At 34.1% G+C, this 22,340-nt stretch overlaps 1 protein-coding gene across 7 annotated transcripts in view; it reads right to left on the bottom strand.

The window, feature by feature from the left end:
• Nucleotides 1-22,340, bottom strand: part of KIAA1328 (KIAA1328 ortholog) — a 338,167-nt gene that overhangs the window by 312,756 nt on the left and 3,071 nt on the right. For 4 of the 7 annotated variants that reach the window (XM_032245422.1, XM_032245421.1, XM_032245425.1 and 1 more), the window contains 3 exons: nt 20,580-20,615; nt 19,566-19,708; nt 10,966-11,060 (listed from right to left, as the gene is read on the bottom strand). In XM_032245422.1, coding sequence (XP_032101313.1) covers nt 10,966-11,060; nt 19,566-19,708; nt 20,580-20,615 — 274 coding nt within the window. The remainder of the gene's footprint in view (nt 1-10,965; nt 11,061-19,565; nt 19,709-20,579; nt 20,616-22,340) is intronic. The other 3 variants (XM_032245427.1, XM_032245428.1, XM_032245426.1) reach the window with 1 other exon arrangement.

The following is a 22,340-nucleotide window of genomic DNA, read 5'->3' on the forward strand; positions in this document are numbered from 1 at the left end:
GATTATTCAAGATGGTAACGTTAGGGAAAGCTAGGGGAAGGGAAGAGAACCCTCTGTATTATTTTTTTAAAAACAGCTTTATTGAGATATCTTTTCCATATCATAAAGCTCATCCATTTAGAGCATCCAATTAAATGGCTTTTAGTACATTTTACAGAGTTCTGTAACCATCACCATAATCTAATTTTAAACATTTTCATTCTGCTAAAAAGCTTTCTACACTTAGCAGTCATTTCCTATTCCCCCACCCTATGATATTCTTACAACTTTTCTGTAAGCTTAAATTATTTTAAAATGTTACAAAGAGCAATGATATTATGCTGAGTTGAAATTTAAATATACATGTAAACACACAGAATTATAACATGCAACATAACAAAATTTATACCAAGAAGGGAAAATGTAGTTCACATATTCAAAAGTTCTTGCACTGTTTAGAAAAGCTAAAAGTGCCAATTAATATTCAATGACTGTGATTAGTCAAGAATGCATCCTATAAATCTCCAGGATAACCAGAGGTTCATTTAACAACAACGAAAAAAATGCAAATTATAACTGTACAAAACTAATAAATACAGAGTCAAACACATGAGGCAAAATTGATAAAACTAAGAGAAATATACAAGCCTCAAATCACGTGGGAAACTTTAAAACATCTTTCTCAGAAATTCATAAGTTAAAATAACTAAGTAAACAAAAGATTTGAAAACAATTAATCAAGATGACTTAATGAATATAAAAAAAACAAGGCCCTCAACAAGCAAAAACATGAATTCTTTTAAATATATATGAACATAGTCAAAGAACAATCATATGCTAGGCTAGTAAAGCAAGTTCTAAGACTTTTTCAAACTAGTAAAATCATACAAAACACATTCTGTTCACAATTCAATTCAGATAGCTATCAAATACACACAGAAGATCCCCAATTTGTTTACAAATTAAGAAATAAGCATTTAAACAAAACGGGTCAAAAATCAAAATTAAAGAAAAAATTTAAATAGATGATAGTAAAATATTACATATCAAAATATGTGAAATAAGAAAACATTTAGAGGGAAATACAGTTTTATAAGCACATATTACAAAAGAAAAAAGGAGATGAAAATTAATGAGTTACATATCTATTATAAAAAGTTAGGGATAGAAGAATAGATTCGACTCCTATTTAAAAAAAAAAAAAAGGACAAGAATAATAAAAAGCAAAAGTTTTCAAAGCAAAAAATACAAGAAGGCAGAATGCAGTGTCTCAAACCTATAATCCCAACACTGTGAGAGGCTGAGGAAGGAGGAGAGCTTGTGCCCAGGGGTTCAAGACTAGCCTGGGCAACATAGCTAGGCACTGCCCTTAAAAAATACAGAAAGAAAAAAGAAAGAAAGAAGGAATGACAAGGGAAAGACAAGGAGAAGGGAAGGAGAAGGAGAAAGAGGAGGAGAAGGGAAGGAGGATGAGGAGGAGGAGGGAAGGGAAGGGAAAGGAAGGATAAGGGGAGGGAAGGGAAGGGCAAAGGGAGGGAAGGCAAGGACAAGGCGAGGGAAGGACAAAGGGAGGGAACGACAAGGGGAGGGAAGGAGAGGACAAGGGGAGGACAAAGAGAGGGTAGGGAGAACAAGGAAGTAGAGGGGGAAAGGAGGGGAGGGGGGAGGGAGATAGCTGAAGATAAACAGTTCTACAATAACAGAGAATTCAATAACATATTTTCAATGACATATAGAACATCTAGAGAGAAGAATCAGAAAGGACTTGAACAACACTAAAACCAGCTAGACCTAAAAGACATACATACGGAACACTCAACCAAGTAACAGCTAAATACATACTATTCCCAAATGCACATGGAACATTCTCCAGGATAAACCATATGTTTATGTTAGGTCGCAAACAAGTCACAATATATTTTAAAAGGCTTAAAACATACAAAGTACCTTTTCCACCATAATAGAATAGAATTCGAAATCAAGAACAAAAGAAAAAACAAAAAATGCATAAATATGTGGAAATTCACATACTTTTAAACAATCAATAGGTCAAAGAAGAAATCACAAGGAAAATTATAAAGTATCTTGAAACGAATGAAAACAAAAACACAACATACCAAAACTATGGGATACAGCAAAAGCAGTGCTCAGAGAAAAATTTATAGCTATAAATTCCTACATTAAATTTAAAAAGAGCTCTCAAATCAGTAACTTAACTTTATACCTTAAGGAACCAGAAATCAAAAGCAAACTAAATAAAAAGCTAGCAAAAGGAAGAAAAAAAGATTACAATATAAGACAGAGAACTAAAAAAATACAATATATAAAAATAAAACTTGGTTCTTTGAAACTATCAACAAAATTAACAAATTTTTAGCTAGACTTATGAAGAAGAAATAATGTAAATAAAAGTGGAGGCATTACCAACTGTACAGAAATTAAAAGTATTGTAAGAGAATATTATGAACAACTGCACATCAACACATTAGATAACGTAGACAAAATGGACAAATTTCTTTAAAAAAAAATTATCAAAACTGACCCAAGAACAAACAGAAAATCTGAATGGACCTATGCCAAGTAAAATGATTGAATAAATAATTAAAATCTTTGGGACCAGATGGCTTCACTGATTAATTCTACCAAACGCTTAAAGAATTAACAGCAATACATCTTGAACTCTTCCAAAAAACGTAAGGGGAGGAAATACTTTCTAATTCATGTTATGAGGCCAGCATTACCTGATGCCAAAGCCAGATAAAGACATTATGAGAAAAGAAAACTATAGACAGTATCCTTTATGAATACATTCACAAATCCCCAAGAAAATGCCAGCAGACCAAATCCAAAAGCATATTAAATGATTTTATAACATAATCAATTGGTATTTGTCTTAGGAATACAAGGATGATTCACCACAAGAAAATTAATCAATGTAATACAGCATTTTGCAGGAAAAAAAAATATGACCATATCAATTGATGCAGAAAAGCTTTTGACAAAATTTAAAACCTTGTCATGACAAAAACACTCAAACTAAGAAATGAATGAAAGTTCCTTAACATGGTAAAGGGCGCTTATGAAAAACCCACAGCTAACACGTTACTCAACTGAGGAAAAACTGAGAGCTTTCCCATTAAGATCAGGAAAAAGACAGATGCCTGCTTCTGCCACTCCACTCATCAATGTACTAGAAATTCCAGGCAGAGCTCTTAGGCAAGAAAGATAAATAATGAAATCTCGTGCAGTCCAACTCAGTCCTGCCTGGATCATGAATCATCTTTTGACCAGCATATTCACAATGTATAGGCATTAGTCACATAGTATCCCTCTCAGTTATCAGATTGAGGTATGACAGTGCTTTTGGTTAAGTAACTCTTACTTTAGTAAATAATTTGCTCCACAGCACAAGAGTAGTGATGTTGGCATATTGCTCTTACTGATCTATTTAATTATTAGTTATTGTAGTTAATCTCTTACTGTGCCTCACTTACAAATTAAACTTTATCATAGGTATGTATATATAGGAAATACATATATATATATATATATATATAGGATTTGGTACTATTAGCAGTTTCAGACATCCACTGAAAGTCTTGGCACATATTCCCTGATAAGGGGAGACTACTGTATAGAGAAAAGACTAGAGAATCCTCAATAAATAAATAAATAAATAAAATGATTACAGTTAATAGACAAATTCAGCAAAGTTTCAGAGTACAAGATCAACACACAATAGCCATTTGCGTTCTCTACACCAGCAATAAACAATCTGAAAGTATATTAAGAAAACCATCTCATTTACAAAAGCATCAAAAAGAATAAAATACTTAGAAATCAATTTAACTAAAGAGATAAAAAACTTGTACACTGAAAACTATAAATTACTGCTAAAAGAAATTAATGCCTAAATATCAAAAGACATTCCAGGTTCACAGACTGGAAGACTGAATATTGTTAAGGTGATATTGATAAATTTAACACAATCCTATCAAAATGCCAACTGCCTTTTTTGCAGAAACGGAAAAGCTGATTCTAAAATTCATATGGCAATGTAAGGGACTCCAAATAGCCAAAACAATCTTGAAAAGGAGGAACAAAGTTGGAGATCTTGTACTTCTTGATTTCAGTGCTTACTACAAAGCTATACTAATTAAAACAGTCTGTTAATGGCATAAGGACAGACATACAGGTCAATGAAATAGAACTGAGAGTCCAGAAATTAACTTGTACATCTCTGGTCAATCAATTTTTGACAAGAATGTCAAGACCATTAAATGGGAAAAGAACAGTCTCTTAAACACATGGTGATGAAACAAATGAATTTTCACATGCAAAAGAATAAAGTTGGAACACTATGTCTCACCATATAAAAAATGAACTCAAAATGGACCAAAGCTCTACATATAAGATCTAAAACCATGAAATTCTTAGAAGAAAACATGAGGGCAAATCATGATCTTTGATTTCGCAGTAGTTTCTTATATATGATACCAAAAGCACCATCAATAAAAGGTAGATAATTTAAATTTCTCTATTTTTCCATTTGTACTTCAAAGAACACAGCTGAGAAAGGACCCAAAGAGTTTTGCAGAGAACAATTTATTAGGCAGAGAGAGAGACAGAAGTAGAAAGAGCTTCCATGCTATTGTGGGAGGGGATCCCAGAGAGGGAAATCTGCACAGGTAGAGAGGGAAAGGCAGCTCCCACGTTGGAGGGCATCCGGAGAAGGAGTCCGCACAGGTAAGAGGCAGTGGGGATTTAACTCTGAAGTTATTCCCACCTCGTTCATGTTCTTTTCCAATGAGAGGAGTTTTTTTTAAAACTTCCTCTGGAGTGATTGATCTTTGACTCTGATCCCAGATTGGTTGCTTGGGCCAAGAGCCACTCCTTCCAGGGCTCTTGGTGGGCTTTCTGAACAAAGGAAGCTCACATGGAATTTTGTAGCCTGCTCGGGAAAGTTAGACAAAGAACTCGAGGTTCCGGGATGGGGAGATGGATGGAGGCATGACGCTGGGAAGTTCTTGCCTTTGAAACCATGTCCTTTGTGGACCCAAGAAGAGAAGTTAACATAGTCCCTCAGGCCTGCCTCAGCCTCCCAAAGTGCTGGGATTACAGACATGAGCCACTGTGCCTGGCCTTCTTTGGTTTTTTGTTTTTTATTTGCAAGACTGTTTGATTGAAGTACTCTGCCAACCTTGAAATAATGCTAATAGAAAGAAGCCAGACAGAACAGGTCCCATATTCTATTATTCCAGTTATACAGAATACCAGAGTCAGCAGCAAATCCATAGAGACAGAAAACAGATTAGAAATTGCCAGAATCAAGAGGAGCAAGAAAATAGGGAGTAACTGGTGAACAGAGTTTCCTTTAGATTATGAAAATGTTCTAGAACTAGAAAATGGTGATGGTTGTATAACATTGTGAATATACTAAATGTCACTAGTCATCAATTTTATGCCATGTATATTTTACCACATTAAAAACACACACACACTATTTTCACTTAAATGATGTGGTAAAATTCATGAGGAGTTGTTTAATGGACATTAAGTTTTACTTTCACCAAATGAAAGAAGTTCTGAAGATTGGTTGCATAACAATGTGAATGTACTTACCACTACTGAACTGTACACTAAAAAGCTGGTTAAAATGGTAAATTTCAGGTTTATCTCACAACAATTTTAAAAATTAAATTTAAAAATATACTAAGACATTTCATGAAAACTACACATGCTTCTGATAATGCAAGTATATTTAATAAAATAACAGGTAATCAAATTTAGCAACAGAGTAAAAATAAAAATAAAAAACAAAACACGACCAAATGAGGCTTAAGCTAGGAACATATGGTAAATTAAACATTGAAACATCAATCAATGTACTCTACCCCCTTAATAGAAAAAAAGAATAAAAATCACATGTTCAGCAATAAAAGATAAAAAAAATTGACAAAATTCTACTCCAATTTATGACAAAAGATAAAAACTCTCAATAAACTAGAAACAAAAATAAATTTGCTCAATTTGATAAAGAACATCTACTAAAAAATCTACAGCTTACATTGCACACAATGGTGAAAGATTTAAGATCAACAAGAAAAGGCAAGGATGTCCACTCACCACTTTCATTCAGCATTGTACTGGAGGTCCTACCTGATGCAAAAGGGCAAGAAAAATAAAGCATCTATCGATTGGAAAGGAAAAGAGCAAAACTGTTTTTATTTGTAGATGACATCTTTTATGTGCAAAATCCAAAGGATTCTACCAAAAAATGACTATAACAAGAAAATTTTAAAAGGTTAAAAGATACCAAGCCAATATATATAAAAAAAATTCTATTGTTTTTTCAAATGAGCAATCAAAAAATAAATATCGAATGTATAATAAAATTTTAAATAACATCATTTACTTTAGGACACATATAACTTTAGGATACATATAACAAAACCTATGACCTGAAAATTACATATCACTGCCTAGGCAAATTAAAGAACATTTAAATAAATAATAGATAACTTTTTGTAAATTGGAAGACTCAGTAATGTTAGTTTTCTTCAAATTGACCTTTAAGTCCAATACAATTCAACCAAAACTCCAGAAAACAATTTTCTTTTAGAAACTGACAAGCTGATTCTAAAAATATAGTGAAATGCAAAGGATCTCAAAGAGTCAAAACAATTTTCAAATACAAGAACAAAGCTATAGAATTTACCTGATTTTAAGACAATATAAAATTAATCAAGTCAGTGCAGTGTTGGCACAGGGATAGACATACACATCAATGAATGAAACAAAGAGTCCAGAAATAGATCATGCATATATGGTCAACTGAGTTTGACAAGGAGGCTAATGTAATTCTGTAGGAAGTCTTTTCTAACATAGAAAAAAAATCTTTGCAATTTGTGATGGGTAGGACTTCATAGATAGAGCTCTAAAAGCATGGACCACAAAAGGAAAAAATTGATAAACTGAACTTTGTCAAGATAAAAAATTTTATCAAGAGAAAACATTAAAATAATTATAAAGGAAGCTGCAGGCTGAGAATAAACACATATTTGACAATTCATGTACAGAACATATGAAGAACTCTTAACACCTCAATATTAAGAAGAGAATGTGATGGGTGGGAAAAAGGAAAAAGAACTGACAGACACTTGACAAAGGAAGAATGACTCATTAGTCATATTATTATAATGAGATTATCATACCAATAAACACATTAGTCATTGGGGAAACACAAATTAATTCCTCAAGGAGAAATCACTACACTCATTGGAATGGCTAAAATTTAAAGAAATGGCAATACCAAGAGTTCGTGAGTATACAGAATAATGAACTCACATAAGTTGTTAGTGGAAATGTGAAATAGTACAGTCATGCTGGGAAGCGGTTTGGAAGTTTCTTATGAAGTTATAAACACACAACATACAACTGAGCATTTACTGAAGAAAAATAATTATGTTCATAGGAAGACTCGTACATGAATATTTATGGAAGCTTCATTCATAAAAGGCAAAAACCTAAAGAACCCAAATGACCATTAATAGAATAAAGAAACAAGGTACAGCCATATAATGAAATACTATTCAACATTAAAAAAAAAATGAGCACTCATACACAACAACTTGAAAACAACTAAAAACGATATGCCAGACACAGAGTTCAAACATTGTATGATTTCACTTACATGAGTTACTTTAATTAGTCCAATTTATATAGAGACACACAGAACAGTGGTTAACAGGGGCAAGAGGGAAAGGAGAATGAGGAGGTATTATTGAATGGATACAGTTTCAGTTTGTGATGTTAAAATAGTTCTAGAAATGGATGGTAGAGATGTTTGCACAGCACTGTGAAGGTACTTAACGCCACTCAATTGTACATTTAAAAATGGTTATGATGGTACATTTTGTGTTAGGTGTATTTTACTGCCCCCTACCCAAACCATTAGGCAGAGGGAAGAAAGACAGTAAAAGAGCATATACTGTGTGGCCTTTATATGGTGTGCCAGAACATGTAAAACTAAACTATAATAATAGAAACTATATTAACGGTTGCCTGGGATGGGGGAAATAGAATGTAAAAGGTATAGAGGCAACTATTTGGAATAACATAAATGCTGAATATCATGAATAGGAAATCTTGTATATCTTACATCTGTCAAAACTCATTGAAATATACACTTAAAATTGGTTCATATTTATTGTATGCAAATTATACTTTGCCATACTTACAAATAAGCAGATTGATAAGCAAGCAAGTATGCTTGATAAAAAAATGCAACAGAGTAGAAAATAACAGACTATTCTTTCTAGAAAAAAGGTTATGTCTCGTAATACAAAGAAGGCAGTGACTGGAGGAAATATATAGTGAAAGGAGCATTTTTAAGATAAAGAGAAATAAGTATATTTAACTATTACAAACCAGATTGAAAATTCAAAGGGAAAATAACATAAAAACTGGGAAATGTTTTGTTGCCAATGCTTGATGTATATGAGATTCTATTCTCTACATTCCCACTTCAATCCAACAGTCTTGCAAATAAAAAACAAAAAAACAAAGAAGGCTAGGCACGGTGGCTCATGTCTGTAATCCCAGCACTTTGGGAGGTTGAGGCGGGCGTGAGGGACTATGTTAACTTCTCTTCTTGGGTCCACAAAGGACATGGTTTCAAAGGCAAGAACTTCCCAGCGTCATGCCTCCATCCACCTCCCCATCCGGGAACTTCGAGTTCTTTGTCTAACTTTCCCGAGCAGGCTGTGTAAAATTCCATGTGAGCTTCCTTTGTTCAGAAAGCCCACCAAGAGCCCTGGAAGGAGTGGCTCTTGGCCCAAGCAACCAATCTGGGATCAGAGTCAAAGATCAATCACTCCAGAGGAAGTTTTAAAAAAAACTCCTCTCATTGGAAAAGAACATGAACGAGGTGGGAATAACTTCAGAGTTAAATCCCCACTGCCTCTTACCTGTGCGGACTCCTTCTCCGGATGCCCTCCAACGTGGGAGCTGTCTTTCCCTCTCTACCTGTGCAGATTTCCCTCTCTGGGATCCCCTCCCACAACAGCGTGGAAGTTCTCTCTACTTCTGTCTCTCTCTCTGCCTAATAAATTGTTCTCTGCAAAACTCTTTGGGTCCTTGATATTTATACCAACGGTAAGCCCATGGCATCTCCAGGGCCTGTTCCCCATTCCTGGGGCCGTGGAGGTCAAGAACCTGGGACACCTGGTTACAGGCAATCACCTGAGGTCAGGAGTTTGAGACCAGCCTGGCCAACATGGCAAAACCCCATCTCTCCTAAAAATACAAAAATTAGCCGGGCATGGGGTATATACCCGTAATTCCAGCTACCCAGGTAAAGCTGAGGCAAGAGAATCACTGGCACCTGGGGGTCGGGGTGGTCGGGGTGCAGAGGCTACAGTGAGTGAGATTCTACCACTGCACTCCAGCCTCGGTGACAGAGTTAAGGCTCCATCTCAAAAAAAAAAAAAAAAAAAAAAAGAAAGCAAAGAAAACAGTTTTCAAAGTATAAGTAGACTTAAATATCTAATAGAGAAAACTCAGCAAATTTTAAGATATCAAGAACACATTATTCCTATATACTTGCATGTTAATAGTAAATATATTAATAATGGGGTTCTTTAGCAGTATAAGCAGATTTTTACTAATATTGACCTTGTACTGACACACTGACCTTCTACAAAGAAATTACAAAAAAAGAAAACCTAGCATGTTTTGTAGGAAGTAGAGGGTTATTAAAACCAAAACGACATGCTCTAGTATTTCTGGTATTCTCAAAGCTTGATGGTTCAAATAAAATGGGTGAGTCAGGACAATAATGGCAACTTAGGACCATTAACAAACAGAGACAAACAAACAGCAATAGCTTTTCGATACCATCAAACATATTTGGTAAATCCTCATCAAAGGACTTACTATGTGGTAAAGTCTCATAAGAACATCATCTTCAAATATTGAGGATAACAATGAATACTGAAGTTAATAAAAAGTCTACTTTATAAACTAGAACAGCCAAAGAATTCTAATGAAAGAGATCACTACTTATCTCGGGTAGCATTATCAAATTCAGACTAAGGCATGTACTTTGAATTCTCACACCCTATATTCTGGCTCCCAACAACATCACTTTTTTATAGTCGTCTTTAATACTCATGATTCTATGATTTGGAATAAAGTAATTTTTTAACTTCAGTCTTTTTAAAAGCCTCTATAAACATTATGTTAAGGCTTCAAGATGAAATATGTTCAAAACATACCTAATATTGTTATCTTCATTTGCAATTCAATGACAAAAAGTAGTACTGTTTTATCAACTTTTAAGTATAGTCTCTCCATAAATTTAACTTTTACAATTTATATTCATACATTTCTCTACAGATATCTTCATTTATTAAGTACTTTTTAAGACCCTCAAAACTGGACATGTATATTTGACAAAGAAATTACACATACAAAGTAGAAGTGCCTCATACACATCATTAATAAACTGGAATAGTATTCACAAACAGCTAAGAAGTGTCATTATCAAAATTCAAAATCCATTAGTTGAAAAGCATTAGGAGTTAGCAAGGCAACAATGGATATTCTTGTGAATGAAGTATTTTCTCTTCAGATGCTGAAGAAAAATCAAAGGTAACTGCTATGCCTCTGATTACAACAAGATCAACCTACTTCAACAGTAGTTTCCAAAGCTTCCCTCCATCGATGACTGCTACAAATATTTGCATCAAACAATTTGGAAAGTTAAGTAAATAAGAAAATATAAATTGGAAAGTAGTTTGCTTTTGATGCTTCTTTTTAAACCTTTTGGGGAGGATTTTGGCATCACAGAACATCTTTTTTCTAAAACTCTTTGCTACCATAAGATCAAAGATATTAAGTCATCAAAATATATTTGCAATTTTCTGTTTCTAATAAGAGTTGTCTTTTGTATAATAACGCATTTCATATAAGGTTTTGTCTCACCTGGCCAGTTCTTTAATTAAGTTTGCAATGCGTCTTTTGTCTTCAAGACATAAATCCTTCAGTGATGCACTCTTTATTTCTCCCCTGCAGGAATTCTAAAAAAAAAAAAATTGAGTTACACTTTTTCTAAAAACAATTTTTAAAGTCTTTTCAAGAAACCTAGGTACAAGGTAAAATTTCTTAGGTATCTTTTATCTGGTGGAACATTATCTACCTGTTTCAATTTAAACCTACTGTGAACTAAAAACAGGCTAAGGAACTGACTGTCCACTAGGACACTTCATGAGATTTACATAGAGAAGCACACAGAAAGAAACTAAAAGCAGAAAATGTCCCCACTTAAATACTAGGGTATATTAGGAAAAGAAGTTTCCCTTTGTGAATGTCACAGAAACACACACTCAACAGAAGATACTGAGTACTGCTTTTATACCCCATGCTGCTTAAGGGTATACTAAGGTTAGCAACAGAGGCACCAGGTACTAAGCTTTCAAAATACCCTAAAATGTTCATTCCAGAGAGTACTAAACCAAAGAGTAATAACAGCAATAGCTAACATTTACATCTGGTGCTCATTCCATGCCAGGAACACTGTGAGTACTTTTACTTATTATTCCATTTCATTTTCATAACAATACTATTAAGTGTTAATAGTTACTATTCCTTTTCTACTTTAAGGGTACATATCAAGGATTAAATAGCAGAATCAAGACTTAAACACAGTTTGAGTCAATAGCAATTAAATAGCAGAATCAAGACTCAAACACAGTTTCCAGAGTCTGTGCTCTTTAAACACCATACTATCTTAATCTTCTGTGCTACAGAAAGTTTTCCCCAGTACCTCAGCATCGTTAAGAGGGGTCCTTAAAGACATTAAACTCAGGGAGTCACAAAGGAACTGGAGGTAATATGTAACAGAAAGGAACTATAATCCTTGGCATTTGTGCAACCACCAAAGTTGTTAGTCCAATTATTTCAGGTAGCCAAGAATAACTGAAAGCTCCAAAAGTGAATCCTGGAAATAGTAACAGCCAAAGATGGGAAAGAGAGTAGGAAAAAAAAAAAATAGAGAAAAGAAGGTGATAATAAAATTAATTTGGTTTTAGAAATGCTCAATGTAAGATGTCAGCAAACCATTCAAGTAGAAATGTTTAGGCAGAAGCTGGAAAGGTAGGTCTAGCTTTCAAGCTAGAGAAAATCATAAAGATTTAAAAGTCAGTTGCATGGTATTATGAATAATGTTGAGTTTTCTTATTATCCTTTTTACTTGTCTATGTTTAAAATTTTTCTTTAATAACTATAATATTTAAAATTAAGAAAAAATATTAGTATTTTAAAAATCATCTAGAAGTCCAAGAAAACTGGCATTTGATTTTCATTTCAATTTAATTAATTTGATTTTAATTTAATTTAAAGTGGCATTTGAAAGGACAAGAGGAGAATCAGAAGCATATAACATTATAGTAGAAAAGAAGAAAAAAGTTTCAAGAACAGAGTGGGGTCAATAGTGCTAATGATTAAAAAAGATAAATAGACTGGGGGAAGAAGGTACTGGATTTGGCAATGGTAGAAACTGCTGATAATCCATGAAAAGACATTTCGTTAGTGATGCAGTCAGTAAAAAGAACAAAAGAGAAATCTTTGCACATGGGCCAAAAAAAATTTTAGCAGCATTGTGTTTACAACAGCAAAAATCTGAAACACAAATGTCTATTAAGTAGAGCATAGTAAAACTTAATGTCTGGCATATTTATACAATGAAATTCTACATGTACTAGGAGTTATGCTACTAACTTTCCCCCTCAAAACTACCCTCCCATCCTCTGCTTTGAGATGCTAAGGCTAAGACTCTGGAAACACCATTTCTACTTTGCCACCTGGCTCTCTGTTGAACTCTGCCAACACAAAGAACCAGATGAAGCCCAGGAAGAAAAAAGAAAGGATATTTCCTTGTTGTTACTGACAGTGTCATCCCTGAGTTCCTCACCCTGGCAAGTACTGATGATTCCAGTTTGCAATTTTTTGCCAGCCCTTACAGACCCGCCCTTTATCAGGCCTCCTCAGGAATGGCAGTAGCAGCCAGGCTGGTGTCCCATCACCAGAGGTCCAAGTTGTAGCTTTAAGGGGCCTCTCCTTTAAGCTTCTAAGTTTTAATAATTCCAACTTATTCTGCCCTCTCATCCAGTTCTAGAGGTTGTGGTTGTTTTGTACAGTTACTACTTTCATGATACCTTACTGTTCCTTTTTTGCCTTTTTGGTTCTCTAGCACTATTCAACAATTTTTTCTTTTAAATATTCTGTTAAAATAACTGACTAAACCCTGAGACATCAGTGAAAAGAAATAAAATATAACTACATAAACCATAAAGAAATCTCATGTAATGTTGGAAGAGCCACAGAGGTAAAAAAGAAATCTCATAAACATAATATGGAATAAAAAAGAAAATCATACAATACAAATGGATATGAGCTCATTTCTATAAAGTTCCAAATACATATGAAATTAAACCCTGTTTTTAAAAAATGTATTTGCACTATATAGGACAGGGCTTGGTAAACCATGGCTGCAAGATGAATCTGCCCACTGCCTGTTTTTGTAAACAAAGGTTTATTAAAAAACAGCTTTGCTCATTAATTTGTATATTGTTTATGGCTCTTTTAAGGCTACTGTGGCACAGTTGAGTAGTTGAGACAGATGTTATGGCTTGCAAAGACTAAAATATTTACTAGCTGTTCAATTTATAGAAAAAGTCTGCCAACCCCTGATATAGAAAAATCAAAGAATTATAAATATAAAATTCAGGATAGGAATTACCAAAGAAGATATGATGAGGGAAGGTCACATCTCTATAATCACTTGACTTACAACAATGGCATCACTGCAATTCAGAGAAGAAAAGAATGCTCTTCCCAATAGATGGTACTGGGCCAACAGTCAATACGAAAATATGAACTGTGACCCTTGCTTTGCACTACATGTGCATATTACTTCCTGATGAATAGCAGACTTAAACTGTGAAAAATAAAGCAATATGGCCGCAAAAGAGAGAGGGAACTTGCTGCAGAGTATAATCATCTAACAGCTTCCAGTTGCAAACCTTCGGGATCTACTGCAGTGTTCATGCCAATGCCAATGACAGTAGAAACACTAGAACTGAGCTATTTCTGATCCAAATGGCATCCTCAAAAGGCAGTATTTGCTCTGGGGTTCCACACTAGCAAAACGGACACTATCTCAGATTGCATGGCAGTCTGAAGGCTGAGGTTCTTCCTAGTCAATCTTCCTTCCTTCTTTATGTCTCCTCTCACAGGTGTCACGCTGTGGTGAAATCTGAAGACTCCTCCTTTCTATCCCTACTCATTCTACTCTTAATGCTTTACAGGTTTTTCCTTCATTAAATCTCTTGCATTCCTAATTCTATCTTGCTGTCTGCTTCCCAGAAGACTTGAACTGACTTAATTACCACTGTGAAAACCTTAATGAATTAAGGATACTGAACATCAATACCAACAAAAACTACACACAGAAAAAAAAAATCACAAGATGGCTAGGCATGGTGGCTCACGCCTACAATCCCAGCACTTTGGGAGGCCGAAGGGGGGCAGATCCTGAGGTCAGGAGTTCAAGACCAGCTTGGCCAACATGGTGAAACCCCGTCTCTACTAAAAATACAAAAATTAGCTGGGCATGGGCACATTCCTGTAATTCCAGATACTCAGGAGGCTGAGGCAAGAGAATTGCTCGAACCGGGGACATGGGAAGCAGAGGTTGCAGTGAGCTGCAGTGTAGCCTAGGCCACAGAGCGAGACTCCATCTCAAAAAAAAAAAAAAAAAAAAAAATCACATGACACGCTCTTCAATGAAAAAAAGAAAAAAAAAAAAAAAAAAAGCACACCACCATTTCCAGTCTTAAGAGAAAGCATACATACACATATACACCTCCCATGTAGGGAATCCTCTTCTAGCCCAGATGGAATAACAGGGACTAGATCTACCCTAGTTTCAGAAACAAAACAAAAACCTGACAAAAGATAAGGGTCAATAGTTTTCATTGGATAGCAGGCAAAACAGAATTATGATCATTGAAATTACAGAACCAAATAAGGTGATCCTAAAACTGGCCCAGCTAACTGCTGTGGAGAGTTTTCAGGGCTAAGGTAGGTAAACCCAGACAGAGCCCAGAAGTCTCCCTGAGATGAAAACATAGAACTGGGAGTCCAGGAAAGCCAAGATTTCTAGAGTTTGCAGGGCAAAGTAATGGCAAAGATAGAGCAGCACAAGAGAGCTCTAGAGATCTGAAGAATGCTTTTGTGTCAACTACTTAGTACTGACCAGCATATATATGTGAGAAAACTACTCATGCCAGGGAAAGAGCCCAAAAAAAGCAGTGGCGATAATTTCTGTAGCCAATATAGCTTAAAGAACAGTCTGTTCCCACCAGCCAGAGTTGAAAACCTTGTAATTTAAGGGGCACCAGGAAGAGCATTCAAAAGGGTATGGCATACAATCGGCAAAATTACCTCTTACTAAAAGCTGCTCTGGCACCACCTTTAAAAGCTCAAAACCAAGCTGGGAAAGAATCAAATTACTTCCAACTTATCACTGTCTCATACTTTCTTGTGACATCCAATAAAAAACAACCAAGCAGGCAAAGAGGCAGAAAAATACAGCCTATAATTACGAGAAAAATGGCTCGATTGAAATCTACCCACAAATGACAGAATTCGTATTCAAGAATATTGAAACAGTTATTATAACTATGTTCCATATGTTCAAGTACATAGAAGAATGGGCATGTCAAGTAGTGACATGGAAGATGTAAATAAAAATAAGAGACTGAAACTGAACTTCTAGAGATAAAACTATATTGTTTCATGTGAAAAATACACTGGATGAGATTAGTAGCAGATTAGACATTGCAGAAGATTATTGAATTTGAAGACACAGCAACAGCAATACAAACTATCCAAGAATAAACAAAAAAAAAATTTAATGAAAAAAATATTAACCGAGGATCAGAGAGCTGAGAGGGTAACTTCAAGAGGCCTGGCATTTCTGTAACTAAGGTTACTAGAAAGAGAGGGAAACACAAAAATATCTGGAGAAGCAACGGCTGAAAAATTTCCCAATTTAATGAAAACTATAAATCCACAGTCCCAAAAAGCTCAACAAATCTCAAACAAAAGAGATAGGTATACTATAATCAAGTTGCTCAAAACCAGTAATAAGAAAATCTTAAAAGCAGCCAATATTTAAAACACCTACACACGCAAAAATAAGGAGGAATAAAAATGATAGCCAACTTCTCAAAAACAATATAAGCCAGGTAACAGTGCAGCAATGTCTTTAAAGCACTGAATGAATAAAACTATTAACTCAGAATTTTACAACCAGTAAAAATATCTTTTAAAAAGGAAAGAGAAATAAAGACTTTTCAGGTATACATGAGCTGAAAAAATTCTTGCCTAGCATACCTGCACTGATGTTAAAGGAAGTCTTTTAGGAAATCTGGATACACATGAAAGAATGAAAACACCAGAAATGGTAGCTATATGAATAGATTTAAAAGACTTCTGCTGCATTTGTAAAATGTCTTTAAAAGACAATTAAAACAAAATACATCCAAAATGGAATAAAGGTATCCAATAGGAATATGTAAACTATCTTTATTCACAGATGACTTCATCTTCTATAGAAAAAAATGGTAAGGAATTCACAAAAGAACTATTAGATTAGAAACACTGAGTTCAATAAAGTTGCAGGATACAAGATTAATTCACAAATCAACTGAATTTCTATATACCAGCAATGAAAAATCCAAAAGTGAAATTCTGAAACAACTGTGTTTCTAATAACATCAAAAGTATAAAACATATGCTGATTCTATAATTCCTATGAAAACACAAGGGACCCAAAATAGCCAAAACAATCTTGAAAAAGAAGAAGTTAGAGGACTTATACTTCCTAATTCCAAAAATAAAAATCAATGGAGTAGAATACATAGAGTCCAGAAATAAACCTTACGTTTATGGTCAACAGATGTTTCACAAGTGTGCTGAGAACACCTTTAACAAACGGTGCTGGGACAAATGGATAGCTACATGCAGAATAATAAAGTTAAGTTACCACCTCACACCATATACAAAAATTAACTCAAATGGAACAAGAACTAAATGTAGGAGCTAAACCTTTAAAACTCTTAGAAAAAAAATATAGGCACAGATATTTGTGACCTTGGATTAGGCAGCAATTTCTCAGATATGACATCAAAGCTCAGGAAACAAAAGAAAACACTAGATAAACTGAACCTCATCAAAATTTTAAACTTTTGTGCTTCAAAGAACACCAATAAAGAAATGAAAAGGCAATGCACAGAATGAGAAAAAATACTGGCAAATAATGTATCTGATAAGGTATTTGTAGATGGAATTTAGAAAAAACTCATAACAGTATAAAGACAAATAATTCAGTTAAAAAAGGATTGAACAGATATTTGTCTGAAGAAGGTATGCAAATAGCCAAGATGCTCATCATCATTTAGTCATTAGAGAACTTCAAATCAAAACCACAATTAAATATCACTTCACACCCAGTAGGATGGCCATTCTCAAAAAAAAAATGGACATAAATGTTGGCAAGAATGTGGAGAAATTTAAATCCTCATACATTGCTAGTGGAGTGTAACATAGTGTGACCACTTTATAAAATAGTTTGGAATTTTGTCAAAAGGTTAAACATAAAATTATATAACACAGCAATTCACTTACAGGTATATACACAAGAGAACTGGAAATATATGTCTGCACAAAAACTTGTATATGAATGTTCAAAGCAGAATTATTCATAAAAGCCAAAAAGAACACATCCATTAGCTGATAAATGAATAAACAAAATGTATATTCACACATAAAAAGGAATGAAGTAATAATACAGCACAGATGAACCTTGAAATCATTATGCCAAATGAAAGAAGTCAGTCACAAAAGGCCACATATCATGTGATTTCCTTTTATATGCAACGTCAATAACAAGCAAATCTATAGGGACTTAAAGCAGATTAGGGTTTGCTAGGGGCTGAGATGACTAGGGAATGATGAGTGCCTGCTAATTGGTATGGTGTTTCTTCCTAGAGTGACAAAAATGTTTTGAAACCAGATCGTGATGATGGATCCACAACTCTGTGAACATATACACACACATAAAATCAAAACAAAACAATAAATTGTACACTTAAAAAGGTGAATTTTATATATGAATCATATCTCAATTTGAAAAAAAAAAGACAGTGACTAAAGCAAAAGTAATACATATTTTGGGGTCTGTGCATATAAGTAAAATATATTACAACAATATCAAAAAAGTCAGGAGGGGAGATATAAAGTACAATGTTGAAAGGTCCTTAAACTATAGGTGATGTGGGAAAATGTCACTTGATAATGGGCTATGATAAATTAAGGATGTGTAGTATAATCTCTAAAAAAGCCACTGAAATAACCCAATCAAAAGTTACAGCCAATAGGACAAAAATATGAACTTAATCCAAAATAAGGCTACATTGTTCAACGTAAAGCAAATCAACAATTATGTGAAAAAACATTTTCAACTTTTGATAAGAACTTGCAAATTCAACTATTCACACCCCAGTGTGAAGTGGGTACACTCGTGCAAGTAACATAAAATAGGCCATTTGATTCAATCATAGTAAAATCCTGTAGTAATAAAAGAGGCACTGGAAATATCTTTGAGAATATAATTTACAGAGTAAAAAGTTTTCTATAAAAGGTCTGATAGTAAATGTTATCAGCTTGTTGGCACACAGTCTCTGCAGCAACTCTGCTATTGTAACACAAAAGCAGCCATAGACAATTACATAAAAGAATAAGCACAGTTGTATTCCAAAAGTCCTTTATAAAACAGGTAGGAGAAGGATTTGGTTCACAGGTTATAGATTCCAAAGCCTGACCCCAACTCTGCAGAGGGAAAATATAACAAAAATTAAAGTAAAATAAACTGGTCAGATAGGACATGTGCCAATGGAATGCACCAATATTATTACTATGCCCAGTCATTGATTTGTCCCTCATCTTTACAATATACAAATCGGTAACATGGCATCGTAATAGTAAGAAAGATATCATAAAGTTTCAAAAGTAGGAATCTTTATATTATTTTCCAAGTGAGGGAAACAATAATGAGAGTTAATTTTTTTAAACAAAATATCTTTCTTATGCAAAAGGGTTCATCCATCAAATAAATTCACAAAAATAAAAATCCAAAAGGATGTCTAATTAAAAAACAATTCTCATCAGTTTGATTTACTAATGCCACACAGATCAGAATGTAGGTCTTTTGAGACATACCAAGATAATACATTATTGTGGCTAAATCTTAAACCAAGTCAGACGTATTGGAGCAAAACCCTTGAGTAATCTAGATAATTTAGGCTCAAACCTGGCATCATCAAAGGATCCTGGAATCCTCTGTAACTTTTAATAATGTTTGTTGGTCACCTAGCATACTTTCAAATGTTCTTCTACCCTTTTTGGTCAGCACTTACAAAGATGGGAGAATAAGGAAAAAAAGAAGAAAAATAACCAACCTGTTCATTTACTGAATCTCCTGCGCCTTTTAAGGACTCCATGGAGACTAAAGCTTCGGTCGCCCTGGAAGTCTTAAGTTTAACATCAAATTTTGGACTCAACAGCTTGTGTCTTGATCTGACATTTCCTTCAGTAGAAATTCCTAAGGATGTCCATTAAACAAGATTTCAAAATTATATCTTATTCTCTTAAACCCTGCCCCATCAAAACTCCTTCCTTAGAATTCTCCACTTTAAGGGACCTGATGGAGGAAAGCCTCTTACTTTATAAACTTAATTTTAAAGCTCTTAATATATGAATCATAAAAAGAATATGTTTTAAAGAAATACACTAAAGATTCAATTGAAATTTGTTTTTATTTTTATGTTTTTAAAGAGACAGGGTTTTCCTATGTTTATCCAGGCTGGACTCGAACTCCTGGACTCAAGTGATCTTCCCACCTCAGCCTCTGGAGTAGCTGGAACTACAGGGTCATGTGACCATGTCCAGCTTAACTGAAATATTTTTAAAGGGTATTGTAAATGTTCATAAGTCACATTAAAACCAATAAATTATAATATGCCAAATATACATTAACTTAGTGGAAATCAAATATATTTTTCACCCTATATAATTAGGGTGCTTTCAATGGTTGTTTTACTAACATCGAGTTATAACCATTAAACTTTAAGTGTGTCTTACCTATACCCTGTATCAAGAAGTGGTATACTTTTCTTTGAAATATTAAATTTGGTCATCATTTGTAAAAGAAAAAATAAGAATCTTTTGCCCCTTACCACATGAAGTGTTGTACAAGTTAATTAAAATCTGATTAGCCCAGCCAATCCCAAAGATGAGCCAGTATTTCAAAACTTAGGGTTATGCCAAATATTCAAAAACAAGTTTTAGGTTTTGATGTTCTGCTCTGCATCTAGTTAGTTACGCCTGCAACGTTGTCCTAATAGCTTTATTTTCTTCTAACAATTAAGGATCAAAGGAAGCTTCCCAACTTTTAGCATAGAAAAAAATCATACCTGGAACGTACACTACTGATTGTTCTTCATCAGAAACTATGTAGGAGAACATGAAGGAAAATACAATAAGATTATCCAGCATCCAAATGCTGCTTCTGTTCTGTATACCTCTTATAATTCATCATTTCTTTTGACCTGGGAATTTAGAACTAACTTTTAAAACCAAACTTAGAAAGTAAAGTAATTGAATTAAATATAGCAAAATTACTATTCTCTAAAAGTTCATCTTCATATATTCACAACTACAGGTCTTATAAAAATCTTGGAAGGTACTGTTCAATGAAACTTCCATCCACTCTCACTGTCAAGTGGTTTACCCTGCAATATATACTCTGATGTTAGTTTCCTTTCCTTTTGAAAACAAAAAGTTAAGTGCTCCAGTTTGGTCATTATTGGGTAACTGACAATTCTGAAGAGTAAATAATTTCAAGATGGGCTTCAGCTTTGAAGAACAAATACTGAGGGCAAATCAATCATGCAAACACAAAGACAATATTTATTCTTCTACAGTACATTAATAAAATATCCCAAGAAGCCCTACTATTTAAAGAGTAGAAGAAATTTAAGACAAAAATAACTATTTTAAATTTCAAAAGGAAAAATTTAGAAAGGCTGTGATTATAACACACAATTTTCAACTGTCACCTTGATCCAAGTCAACTGTTCCTCTCCCAGGATTATCGCAATAAGCTCCTAACTGCTCTCTGTCACTTCTGTGTACGTTCCCTCAACAGCCTATTTTTTCACACAGTGGTTAGAATCATCATTTTAATACTAATGCCATTTTCAATTTAGATTAAAAGCCAAAGTTTTAACAACAGCCTACAATCCTCAAGATCTGATCCCTATAACTTGTAACATCTCTGACCTCATTCCCTACTACTATTCCTCACTCATTCCTAGCTTTCTTACAATTGCTAACAAGCTATGCAAGCTCCTACCTCACAGCTTCTGCATTCATGATTTCTTTTACCCAGGAAGCTCTTTCCCCAAATATTTTCATGGCTCACTTTAGGACTTACATCATATGTCATGATGTCATGTCACCTTCTGATTGAAGCATTCACTTCCTAACCATGTAGGTACTTGAAATTGCAAAACTCTCTCTTCCTGCAACCTACCTGCCTCCCCCTACAACTTTCTCCTTTCTTCTATTTTTTCCACAGAACCAATAATAATTGGACATATATTTACTTATTCATGACCTGATCTCATCTCACTAAAATGTAAGCACAAATGTTCAGTGTTGTAACCTCAAACATAAAAGAATGCCTGGTTCTATAATAAGCCATCTATGAAAGAATAAAATTGATATTTATTTAATTTTATGATGCATTGTCCAACAATTTTCAATGTTATCTTTCTCTATCTGACTCAAAATATGCAGGCAAAATCTTTTATTTTCAGCTACATCCATGCCAAAGTCCTCTGCAAATATATAAAACTCTAAACTGGCTTCAAAAATTTTTAAATAACAATATTTGATATTGCCTCTATCCTTTCTAAAATTTGTAATGTATATTCATCTCATTACATTAAGAATCCAAGTATTTACCTTCTTCAAATGTAGAATTTCCCAACAAATGTATATTTCATGGGGAAGTCAAACAGACATATTATATACCAAATGTATAGCGGACCTACGAGTGGGTCATTTCTAGATCATTTATAATACCTAAAACAATGTACATGCTATATAAATAGTAGTTACATTGTATAGTTTAATTTGTATTACTTTTTATTGTTGTGTTATCTTTTTTC

Source organism: Sapajus apella, unplaced genomic scaffold (assembly GCF_009761245.1).
Source record: "Sapajus apella isolate SASKATOON/1434 unplaced genomic scaffold, GSC_monkey_1.0 scaffold57, whole genome shotgun sequence".
Classification (NCBI taxonomy): domain Eukaryota; kingdom Metazoa; phylum Chordata; class Mammalia; order Primates; family Cebidae; genus Sapajus; species Sapajus apella.